The sequence below is a fragment of the Plectropomus leopardus genome, chromosome 6 (genome assembly GCF_026936395.1).
Source record: "Plectropomus leopardus strain MGB_pleo_1.0 chromosome 6, ASM2693639v1, whole genome shotgun sequence".
NCBI lineage: Eukaryota > Metazoa > Chordata > Actinopteri > Perciformes > Serranidae > Plectropomus > Plectropomus leopardus.
This window is the reverse complement of record NC_142181.1, coordinates 11441032-11453447: the sequence shown is the minus strand read 5'-3', so window position 1 is coordinate 11453447 and position 12416 is coordinate 11441032. Positions and strand designations below refer to the sequence as shown.

Genomic DNA, 12416 nt, shown 5'->3' with positions numbered 1-12416 from the left:
TGTGAGTTTTTTTATTTTTTTTTTTTTTTTTTTTACGGAAAACTAAACTTTTAAAAGGCGTGTTTTTTTGTTTTGGAATTCAGTGACGTTTTTCCTTTTTAACAATATAAATGAAAAAACGAAATCATTGGATTATCAAATTTCTGACATCATCAGGGCAGCTGTAAATATTTTAGATCCTTGAAAAGAAATGGGAAAATTTTGAAATTTCGTCTGTGAAAATGTGTGGGATCCCTGAAAATTATAGTGGCATTATCTTGAGTGATATGGTACGGCTACTAATCACCTGTATTTTTCCCCTCCTTTCTTCTGCAGATACTTTGTCCCATGTCAACGGCCACAGTGCGAAACATCACTCGTCCGACAGCAACTCTGAGCAAGAAGACGCTGCAGAGGAGAGCTCTGAAGAAGCTGATGTTTCTGTGACTCTTAAACCATCTCGAAGCACTGCAACCACTCCAGCCAGGAAAAAGAGGATTACAAGTGAGGAGGAAGAGGAGGAGGTAGAGGACACTGAACACAGGACCACACGCCGCAAACTTCCTGTCAGCTCAGACGAAGACAAAGACCACAATTCTCAGAAACGCCCACACCAAAATGGAAGAAATGTGGAGGAAGCAAATCACAAGGACTCTAAGAAAAAGAGTAAAGTTTCGCCATCAAGAAGCCAAGACAAACAAAAATCTGCCTCAACTAATGAACTGGATGGTGCTGAATCGGAGGAACTCAGTGATTCCCCAAAGAGATCCAGCCCACGCAAGAAAGGATTGAAAAAAAATGAAGAAAGCAACCACTCCAGTGAGGAATCTGAAGTTGAAACCAGATCGAAGCGGCCAACGAGAAACAAGACGAGATCGAAACGGCCTCGTGGCAACACCTCCGTTTCAGAGAGCTCTGAGCAGGAGTACAAACCCAAGAGGAAGTCGAGGAGGAAACGCTCCACTGGCTCATCAGACGAAGAGTCAGATAATTCAGACAACACATCAAACAGACGGCTGAATCTCCGAGCACTACCAAAAAAGAAATACATCAGTGACAACTCTCCCTCTGAGGAAGAGTCTGCCTCTGCGAGCCAGCGCAAACAGGGAAACGGTAACAAAAAAGCCACAGTGTCACGGGAAGACAGGTGTAATAAGAGAGACTCTAACAGAAGCTCTCCCAATGAAGCCAGGAATCAGCTGTCTTCCAGCAGAAAACGTATTTACACCTCAGACTCCGAAGATGCGGAGGAGGACAAAGAGAAGGAGCCAGCGTCCAAGAACAATAAAAATAGCCAGTCGGGCTCCTCAAAACGTCCCAAAAGGGAATCCAAACCAGAGGAAGGTAACAGCAACAAGGAGGAAACCTCTTCCAAATCTGATTCCAGCGAGGAGGCCGATGTTGGGCGTTCGAGGAGCGTAAAGAAAAACACGAGGCGGCCAAAACACAAACGAAAGGAAAGCTACAGCAGCAGCAATCACAGCTCTGACTCAGAAAGTGAGCATTCGTCTTCGGCCTCTGAAAACTCGTACGCCAGCTCAGGGTCCCACAGCAGTCCAAAGAGGAGAAGTCACCGGCGGTCTGGGGTTGGGGAAAGGACTGTCAGCCGCCAGCTCAGGCAGCGCCGCCAACGGTCTGCCTCAGAGGAGGAGGAGGACGACAGCGACGTGTCGTACAGCAAACCACAGCGAAAGACGCGCGTGAACACCCGTAACCGGGGGAAACGGACGGTAAATTATCACGACAGCGAATAAAGGGCGTAGCGGCTGGAACTGTAGAGGAGAGATGAAGACGGATATTAACTGGAGACCTTTAAAAACACTTGATGGCCGCGTTATGGTAGTAGCACTGGAGTCCTCGAAAGAAAATGCTGTGAATCTGTTTCATTCAGGGATATTTATATTTTCTATGAAAAACATGTTTATAGATGTAATACAAATTCAAGCATTTGAACTGCTGGTTTTCACAAGGATACAGAGCAAAACGCCACCTCCCATACTGCTTGTTGTGATTTGGCCAGCAGAGTTACCATTCTGGGGAATCTTGTCAGCTTGGGTGCTATCTAATATACCTCTGTTTAATCAAGCATATTGCTGGCTTGCACTAAGAAACACTGTAATGAGGTATTTCATACACTAGTTTTGCATTAGAAACTCAGGGGTCAACTAAGTTTACTGTAGTCTCAGACATGCAGTTGTTTTTTGAGCTTAGGTAAGGACAAGAAACAATTCCAGGTCGGCAGATGTCCAAGCACACTCACTGGGACAAAACAAATCCATGTTCAGACTTTCGACAACAGCACTCCTTTGTAAATCCACACACTTCATGCTTGACTGTATTATGAGTTGATATGAGCCAAATGAACAAATACAAATTCTTCTCCCCGTACAATTTCTTTTTTTTTTCTTTTTTTTTATTAGTTTTGTGTTGTATTCTAGTAAATAGATGTAAATACGTGATTGAGAATCCATTGACAGGTTTGGTGATCAGTAGCAAAACTTTTATTTAAATTTCAAATTTTTTTTTTCCTTCCTTTTTTTATTTTACATTAACTGCATTGTCTTGCCATATGTCACAAATTGGTACCTTTTTGCCAAGTACAAGTAACCAAAAGTACTTATTGCAAAATAACTGTGATTTCTCATATTGGGAAGACCTTTTTATTGTTGTCCTGTGTTACCTACTTTCAGTATTAAATTCTTTTTCAGAGTTGACTTTAAACATTTTGCCAGTCACATGGTTTAGTTTTGTTTATGGGGAGGTTTCTAAATGCAGTCGCTTTATGACATTTTGCTTAATGTTTTTCGTACTACACCAATTTCATGGGAAAACTATTAACGCAATGTGGTTGTGGAGTGCAATGAATGAGTTATTCCTCATATTAATAAAGAGATCATTTCAAGGTGTGTTCTGTGTGATTTAACCTTATTCAGTGACAACATGATTACACAAAAACATCTGTTTTTCTCAGTTTATTGTTTGCAAGTATAAATGTAACAGACAGCAAAAAATGCAATATTAGATTTGCATTATTTTTCAAAGGGACTTTACAGTGGCTCTCAGACAGGAATTAATTTTATTATTATTAATAAAATAATTATTTATTTTGATCATTTAAAACCTAAGACCAGGACAAGAATATGTATTTCTGCCTCCAATGAATTTATGTAAAGGTATAGATTTAAATGAATATTTTACTACTTGGTAAATATGCTTACAGTGAGTAAGGTAGTTTCCAAAATGACAAATGAAATCATTTAAATGACATTTAGTTCGCTAGGTCAAGTATCCGTATTTAGGACTTAAATTATCTATTTTGTCATACATTTAATTGCATATAGAGACAATAATATTGTACGTAGTTTTGGTGCCCTACCTCTTAATAATTCACTGCCAAACGGCCATTAAAATGTCATGAGGCAATCCCGGAGGACAAAACAATTGATTTTTTGATAAATAATTAATCCTCTTCCTGATGAAATAACTAAAACAGATTGCCCTTTTGCTTCTCTCTTATCTCTTTTTATTATTTCTTGCTGTTATTTGTGCTGTTGTTTTCCGAAAATGTTGAACAGTTAAAAAGCACTTTTTACAGCGGATAAATATTCTTGTAAAGATAAATTTGAATGTATTTCTTCTTTTATCGGCAAAGAACAAGGGAGGACTGGCACTCCCCTGCCTGAAGGATCATTATATATCAATCCACTGAGGATTTTGGTTTGTTGGTGCAACTGTGACTACCAGGAAAGATGGAAAGAAAACGAATTGAATATATCCGGGATAATTCCAATCCAGACGCATTTAGGGGGTAAAAAACAGATTAAAAATTTGATGGAAAAACGTGATAGATGGATTAATTTATCACTAAGATCATCATATTGTACCTTCTTTAACCAGGGAACTGACTTTATGGGTTAAATAATCGTGACTGTTTTAGATTTCTTCGGGTACATCAGCACATAAGCAGCTCTATGTAACAGAGTCAAAAAGCATTTGAACATGATTAATTGAAGATTTTCATTGGTGCCTATATGACAGACAGGCAGAAGGTAATTTCAAGATTATACAGCAAGGGGATTCAGGAAGGCAAGATTGTTAATACCAATTATGTAAAACAAAAGTGGGAGAGGGATTTTCATTGTTATATTTCTGAAGAACTTTGGAAGAAATATTGTGAATTACAATGGAGAATATCAAGCTCAGTTAGTGGAGGACTTTTGGCTGGAAGAGTCTCTGTAGATTTTTTATTACACCTGTTCAAAAGTCTCATCACTCAGGTAATTCCAGCTGCTGGAGGACGTGTGGCTCCCACGAAGCCGACCACTGCCATTTGTTTTGGGCCCAAAAGTAAACGCTTTTTGGTGTAAGATTTACACAGAATTAGTGACTATATTTGGGACAACAATCACATTTAAGTGGGTTGAACTCCTGTTTGGCATTTTACTTTGAACATCTACAAACATAAACACAAAATACTTATTTGAAATATTATTGTTTAGCTGCTAGAGACGCGATTACAAGGAAATGACTCCAGACAGAGGCCCCATCAGTAGAGAAATGGTATGATAATTCACGAAATCTTTATAATGGAAAGAATTACTTTTTCATTTGAATTGAAATTTGAAGAAATTTGGAAGAAATGGATAATGTGTATCGCCCTTCTTTTGTTTCAATATAATTCAACCCTTTGTTTTTAGTTCTATTCATTGATCTAAAATTCTCAACACCCCATGTTCTATTTTTGTTTGTTCGTTTTTCTATATTTTTTCTTCTTTTTATTTTATTTTATTTTGCTGCCTAAAAACGGTTAAAAAATGAAAAAAATAATTGAAGATGACAGTGTAATAGCTTTTGTGAGGATAAACCAAATAAAAAAAGTGGGGTTTTTTGAATGTATTTCGGTCTTAGGTCTTAAGACATGAACTTGCTTTTATTTTGAAGTGGCTTCAAAAACAAACAACGTCGCTTCTTTGTGACGTCATCACGTAATGTTTTCGGTAGCTCATCGCACTTTCGAGCACATTTGACTTGGCGGTTTTTATTTATTGTTACTTAGAAACAATTAGAAATATGCATCACAATTCCGAATAACACACACCGAGTCATAATGCCATTTGTTCTTTGAAGACTGCCTTTTAAAAGATACATTTTATTTATATTTTTTATTTCACGAAAGTACCACCTGCTACAGTCAGTTCGATTGGCTTTGATAGTCAGTATGCTAACATGTGAGCAGTTGTATGTGATGACCAGTTCGTCTTTTTACACACACCGCAAAAATACTCAGCCTTTAATGTCGTCGGAGAGAAAGGTTTCGGATATTTAAATACTGTTTAAATTCGTAAACATTCGTGGCTTCTGCAAACAGGTTAGCAGTGAGGCTAAAGTTTAGCATGTCCTCTGTCAGTCACTGTCAGCTCCTCAGGCTTCAGTAGACATCAACACATTCAGTTCAAAATGTCTGCGTGTAAGAGCTTACTTTACTTTGTCAAGCACCGAAACTTATGGACGTTTGTTCGGAGAAATGTCACGACTTGGTCTCCTGTTGGAGCTGCTTTCAACGCCAAACCTCACAGGAGACTGAACCTGTTCGAGAAAAACGTGGTTTGTATTTGTCTTTAGTGTGACTGTTCAGTTACTGTTACTGCTGCATTAATGCATGCAGCCTCAGTGAAGTAACGCAGATATAGAGTTATATCGTGGTTCAGTATCGTAAATATAGAGTGTTATTTCGTGGTAGAAAAAATGACATGAAATTCCCGGTCTGTGAGTGTGTGTGTGTGTTTGTGGGCAAGAAATAATTTATGAACTAATTTTCTCTTATTTTTGCTCCTATCCAGGATTTGCCCTTATTTTGTCAGCACCCATTGATTTTTGGGATTCACCGATATATTCTTATGTTTGCTTTTCTTTTAAGGACAGACGTGGACAAATCTGTTGGTAGCCTTACAATTTCTACAATTCTACAATTTCATTTAGCAGACGCTTTTATCCAAAGCGACGTACAACACAAGCAAGCTTACAGCTCATTGAAACAATGTTTCATTCCTCCTGAAAACTGATCGAGTTAAACGCAATTGTCTCATGTATACCTGTGTCCCTTTGGTATGTCATAGAGTAAAGTATGTCATTAAATGTCTATTTTCATTAAATATGGAATTAACAATAATGGATGTCAATTACTTTTGTCAGTGTCAAGTTATTTCAGAGAAAATTGTGGCTTCTTCTATTTTCATAGAAGGGTACCAACAAATTTGTCCACGTCTGCAAGAGAAAATTTCACAAGTGGTCGAGAGCACTCTTACCAAGATAAGAGAAAAATATCCTGCTTTCAGAGTCCACAAATTGTTACTCAGTGCAAGGAAAAATATGTTTTCTATTTATAACATTTAAAAAATGCATGGATGTTATTTATGGAATCAAGATAATGTTTCAGAGTAATTATAGTGACTGGATTATTCATTTTCAGGACTAAAGAGAGATTTCTATATATATATTCTATATAGAGCGTTTGGTACATCTGGAGTTGACTTCTTTTGTATTTTCTCTGACCAGAGAATTAAGAAAATATAAGAGTATAGCATGTCATGACAGAATAGTAATAATAAGTACCTTTATTTTTATAGCAGTGCTTTGATAAACATAGCAAAGCAGAAGCAAGAAGGGTTTCTTGCAGAAGCAACATAACTACAAGAGTCAAACAATAATGCCAAACTAAGGCCAGAGAAAATTTAAGGTAAAATTAAACAAGAGATCTGAGGCAAAAACATATCAGATTGAAGACGGACGATATTGAGAAATAGAGATAGAAACTAGGGGTCGTCAGATTATTGGCCTGGCTGATTATTAAGATCGATATTTGGCATTTTGTTGATTATCTTTGCTGACAAAATTAATAAATGAAAAGTCCAAAGATAGCGTCAGCTTGGGAGGAACCTTTACTTTAGAAAACCTCAGGGAGCTGTTTTCATTTATTAAATTTAAACTTAAATTTTTACTTTACTTTATTAAAAGAAAGTTGCTGGGAACTTGCTGTACTTGATGTTGAATGTTTTAGTTTTGATTAAACATTTGCTAAAAGCATTTAAACAAAATTTTGTGTTGGAGTTTGTTATATTCCAAATTCTTAATATTTACAGAAAGATATTAGTTTGTAGTGTAAATGCATATCAGTGTGATAGTTGCATTTGTTTGTCTGTAGTTATTGTTGTAACCATGTTTTAAGCTGCCCTCTTGGCAAGGTCACTCCTGGAAAAGAGATTTAAAATCTCAGTGAGTTTTTTACCTGGTTAAATAAAGTATATACAGTACTGTGCAACAGCCTTAGGCCACCATATTTTTTGTTTTAGAAAAGTTGTAATGAGGATCACAGAGATCACAGAGAACATGTACAATGTTCTAAAACAGCATAAAAGTAAAAGCAAAATGGCTTCTTCTGACTGAAGTCAATAGTTAGTGTGAAACAGGGAATCATACAACCATAACAAAAGGAAGCTCAAACAATCAATATTGAGCTTTGGATGTGTCTTGAATGCTACCTGGTGTAAATGCAACAGAAGATTAACACTGTAAATCTCATATTGCCTGAGAGAGTTCAAGACATGCTGAGTGGACGTGGAGGTCACAGTAAATATTTGCAACTTAAGCCTCATACGGTTGTTTTATTCTGAAATATTTGCATTTTTAATACTTTATACTGGTTGTATTTTAGTAAAGAGACTACTGAGAAATAAATATGTATGGTCATTATAATCTTGCTAAAATAAAGTTCAAAGTGGCCCAAGACTTTTGCACTGATTATAAGTTGTAAACACGTAAATGATAGCAATAATAGAATTAAACACGACCATGACAGGATAAAAGAATAAATTAAAAGACAAATTAAAATAGATGCATTTAATAGTGTACGTAATAACAAAGGACATATCACACCTATTTACCTTTAATTTAGAATGTAAAAAAAATATTCCTGTGTCAAACCCTCCATGTTCAGTCTCTGTAACAGTAACCCAGTTACTTTTCCACATCTGTCTGTGCAGATGTGGATGCACCAGATGCTGTAGTTGTTAATGGAGAGTCAAAAGAGGTGTTTGGATTCGAGGTAGCTTTCACCTTTGACTCTAACTTGGAGGAGACCTTTATGAACAAAGTCATAAATACAAACCACTCCTACCATCTCAGAGCTAGGTTAAAGGCGCAGGCTACATGCTTTCATATTTGGCAGCTTAGGACGTCTTCACAGGTGGGGTTGCTGTGATATTTAGGTTTAAAGGTGTACTGTGATGTGAAAGTTGGATTGGATTATCATACCCTGAACACTTGCTCATCTATGCTACTGAAAAATAAATTCGACTGGACAGAGAATCTCACCTTTATTTTATTTAATTATTTTCAAAATGGAGACTTTTTACACATATTTTCATCTTAAAAATGGTTTCAAGCCCTAATTATAATAATAAAACTTTTGTTCAACTAAAACTAACATTTCTGTCAAGATTCTGAAAAATGATGATACTTTCAAAACGCTGTTCTGATAAAGTTATCGTACTGTGACAGTCTAATACCATTGCAACCCTTTTCACAGGTTGGTCATTAGAGGCTTTCAACAGCTTGCGATGCCCAAAAAGAGGGCTAAACGGCTTGCAATGTACTGTGCTGTCACTGTTATTATTGGCAGTCGCCATATATGTGGAGATGCTGTTACTTAAACCCCTAAAAACTGAGTACTGTGGTGTTTTTTTTAAAGATTATTTATTGGGCTTTTTGCCTTCATTTGATAGGACAACTTAAGCATAAAAGGGAGAGAGAGTGGGGATGACATGTGGACATACTGTAAATAAATTGTTCAAATGTGTGTTTGTGTTTGTCGACCTTTGGTTGCAGGGTTTGTTTGGGGTGCCTGAGCTTCACTGTCCTGCAGGTTTCCAGGTAGTCACAGAGGCGGCTCTGAAGAATACGGAGCGTCTGGTGGAGAAAGCGTGTTCTTGTCCTCCAGGGGTTGAGACAGTTGAGTCTTTTGACCAGCTCTCAGATGGTTTATGTAGAGTGGCTGATCTGGTGAGTTTAACACCTGAAATGTCCTAAATGTTTCATTTACTGGCTTTAGCGTTTTATAGCAGTTTACAGTTGTTTCCTCTGTAACTCATGTATTGTGTGTCTTCTACTTCTCATCCTTTCTGTGGAGTTAGAAGCCAACTGTCATTTTTTTCCTTCCTGTTACAGGCAGACTTTGTTAAAGTAGCACATCCAGATCCAGCATTTCGGGAGGCTGCAGAAAAGACCTGCATAGAGATCGGCACAGTTGTGGAGAAGTAAGAAGCACCTTTAACACAATTCTTTAATAAACACCAAAGCCCTTTAAGCTCATTATCAAAAAGATAATATGCTGCATTATACTGCATGCAGTGTTAAAATACATTTTTGTGCAAGCTTTGGGTGAGTCAGAGCTTCAGTGGCACACAGTAGATGTTGTTTGTGTTTCAGGCTGAACACTAATGTTGAACTATGCAAGAGCCTGAAAATATTGCTTGATGATCCGGACATTGTGGCACAGCTGGACCCTGATACGAGGTAATTTTCTCTGTCACCTTTGTTAGTATATAGATTTTATTGTGCATCTCTTATATTCTATCAATGTCTAATGCTTGTATCATGATCATAGCTTTATTTCTGCCTTTCTAGACGAGTGGCAGAGTTGTTCATGTTCGACTTTGAAATCAGTGGAATTCATCTCGATGACAAACTGGTGAGACGATCATAATATTAGATAACATACATGTTATTGATAATACACAAATACAGCACGTTTTAATATTAATCTCCCCTCTGCAATATTATACATTTACTGAACGTGCTGCTTTTGTTTCTGCAGAGGAAAGAGGCAGTCGCTCTTCACGTGAAGCTGTTGGATCTAAACAACGAGTTTCTGGTCGGTTCTCATCTGCCGAACAGAATTGCGAGGTCGGCCATTCCTGAGCATCTACACATACACTTTGCAAGTGAAGGAAGCTTCATCCAAGTTGGAGGATTACATGCAGATTCCCCTGATGACTTGGTATGTGCTTTATTTGTTTTGGGTCACTGGAACATTTCTCCTTTTTGCTCAGCAGGTGGCGCCATTACCATATGTCATTTTCGAGGACTTGGAGGTTAAAAATTTAACAGCCTATTCTGCCCTGATTAATAATGACATTCTATTTTAAAATCTTAAAACACCATTTTTATTGATAAAATATTGGTCTGTAAGTATTTGTTGAGCAGTAAGCAATTCTGGTAGCTATGAAATCAGTACAGATATACTCTCTCTCAAATTAATAACTTCAGTTTAATGATTTTTACATTTCTGTTGCTTTCAGAACTTTATGTTACACAGTTATGAGACCAGACTTTGTATATGTTAACAGTTTTTCTATAACCTTAAATACAGCAGTTCCCAGCTGGTCCAGCCACAGGGTCCCGATTTCTCCTTAGTCATTAGCTCAAGGTCTACACATAAAATAAATGATCACACATTCAGTTTTATTTCACAAGATGTAAACACATGGGATTACAGCACAGTGAAATAGAACATATTACCAGGATTAAGTGCTAAAATTTGGTAAATATAAACCACTGCAACCAGAAAAGTGCATATTACAGCTTCAAGACCGATGACGTAAAGGTTGACATGATAAAAGAGGCCCTTAAAGTCAGTACTTCAAAATAAAGTGTGCTTTTTATAAACCTGACACGTTTGCGAGTCACTTGCGGTCTCTTCAGTAGGGACTTGTGACCCACTTTTGGATCACGATCCCCAAGTTGGGAACCAGCGCTTTCATAACAAATCAGTATTTCCAATGTCTCTCATGAAAGAGGCTAAAAACACCATCTAGATAAAAATTACAATAGAAAGCAACATTATACAGCAGTGTATAAAGTCACAGCACTCTCTAAGGCACAAGAAAAACGTTACTTTGCATTAACATGTCATAATCTGCAGGTTAGAGTAAGGTAATAATTGTTGTCAAAATCTGACCATTCAAAAATCTCTTGACTTGTAACTCTTGATTAGCAGATTGGGTTTTTTTTCTACTTCCTGCCTTTTGTTTTTATGTTGCCTTTTAAATGTTCTGTAGTATTATGAGCTGTCCTCTCTTACACTCGTAGGTGCGAGAAATTGCCTACAGGATTTACCTTTACCCTAATGCAGACATGATGGAGTGTCTGGAGGAGCTGCTAAAATGCAGATACAAACTAGCCAAACTGGTGGGCTACGACTCGTACGGACACAGAGCCCTGAAGGGAACGATGGCCAAAACACCAGGTAAATTTATGACTTTGCTTCAGCATCGACATAGTTATCATTAGTCAGACAGAGCGGGAACTATTAGGATGTAATTAGTCTTTTTTGCTAATTCTTATTTTATGAGACACAGAAATTATTTTTCTGGCTGGTCTTTTTGTGCTTCTGGCAACAAGTCTCAAATAGTTTTATGTGCTACAACTTAATTTTTATTGCCCTTTGCAGAGACGGTGATGAGCTTTCTTCAGCTGCTAACAGATAAGCTGTCAGACAGGTATGGTTCACTTCTTAAAAGTTTTCTCAAAGATGTGAAAACACAGAGATCCAATATTCTGTCCACTGATTGCTGTAATGACATTTTTTTTGTTTTTTTTATATTGTCTTTAAAGACTGCTGTGTCATTAAAGACTTTGTCAAATCAATGCTTGTTGGTTGTGCATGATGCCCTAGAGTCTGTTTCCTAAAACCCACACATTTATTTTTGTTTGAGTTGGAGCAGTTGAAATAGTTCTTTTCATTTTTCCACTCTTGGTTCAGATTCAGAGGGCCCCAGGCTTTTAGTGTTTTGTTTTCACCTTCTTGTTTTTATGTGAATAAATATTCTGTGTGTGATGCCCCTCCCAATGTCTCGGAGGCTCTCCCGGTCAACCGCAGCAGGCAGTTGTCTGACATGGGTGGGTTATTGGCTGATTAGGCTCACATGGGCCTTCCCAGCTGTAAAAGCTGGATTTGACCGTTATTGTCTTTTCAGGGCTGACACCGACACTGATTATTAGTATTTAATGAGACCAATAGTTGAAACCAATATGCATTTACAATTAGGGGTGTGATTTTTTTTTTTGGTAGCTCACGATTTCATTTGATTACGATTCTTGGGGTCATGATTCGATTCAGATCAATTTTCAATTCAAAACAATATCCGATTCAGAATCGATTCTCGATTCAAAATATTGGAGGTGTAATTTCAGGATCTACTCCAGTCTGTTTTGCCAGTGGCATATTATGTTATAAAAGTAAAGTGTGTATGAAATGATTGAGGTTTTATTATGTACAAGCTTTTTTGTTGTAGAAAACCTTTCTCCCAAGTGTTGGGAGAAAGTGAAAAAATAAACATTGTAATTATTATAGTTCAAAACAATGGACACACTTATAATGG

At 37.3% G+C, this 12416-nt stretch overlaps 2 protein-coding genes across 3 annotated transcripts in view; both read left to right on the top strand.

The window, feature by feature from the left end:
• The window catches only part of brwd1 (bromodomain and WD repeat domain containing 1), a 29605-nt gene extending 26720 nt beyond the window's left edge, over positions 1 to 2885 (top strand). For both annotated transcript variants that reach the window (XM_042486272.2, XM_042486271.2), the window contains exon 44: positions 316 to 2885. In XM_042486272.2, coding sequence (XP_042342206.2) covers positions 316 to 1733 — 1418 coding nt within the window. In that variant the 3' untranslated portion in view covers positions 1734 to 2885. The remainder of the gene's footprint in view (positions 1 to 315) is intronic.
• A 2143-nt stretch (positions 2886 to 5028) lies between these two features.
• Positions 5029 to 12416, top strand: part of LOC121943405 (mitochondrial intermediate peptidase-like) — a 38391-nt gene continuing 31003 nt past the window's right edge. Inside the window, exons 1-8 of the mRNA XM_088078724.1 lie at positions 5029 to 5583; positions 8863 to 9036; positions 9202 to 9290; positions 9463 to 9549; positions 9661 to 9724; positions 9851 to 10033; positions 11125 to 11281; positions 11486 to 11534. Of these exons, the coding sequence (XP_087934850.1) occupies positions 5437 to 5583; positions 8863 to 9036; positions 9202 to 9290; positions 9463 to 9549; positions 9661 to 9724; positions 9851 to 10033; positions 11125 to 11281; positions 11486 to 11534 (950 nt within the window). The 5' untranslated portion in view covers positions 5029 to 5436. The remainder of the gene's footprint in view (positions 5584 to 8862; positions 9037 to 9201; positions 9291 to 9462; positions 9550 to 9660; positions 9725 to 9850; positions 10034 to 11124; positions 11282 to 11485; positions 11535 to 12416) is intronic.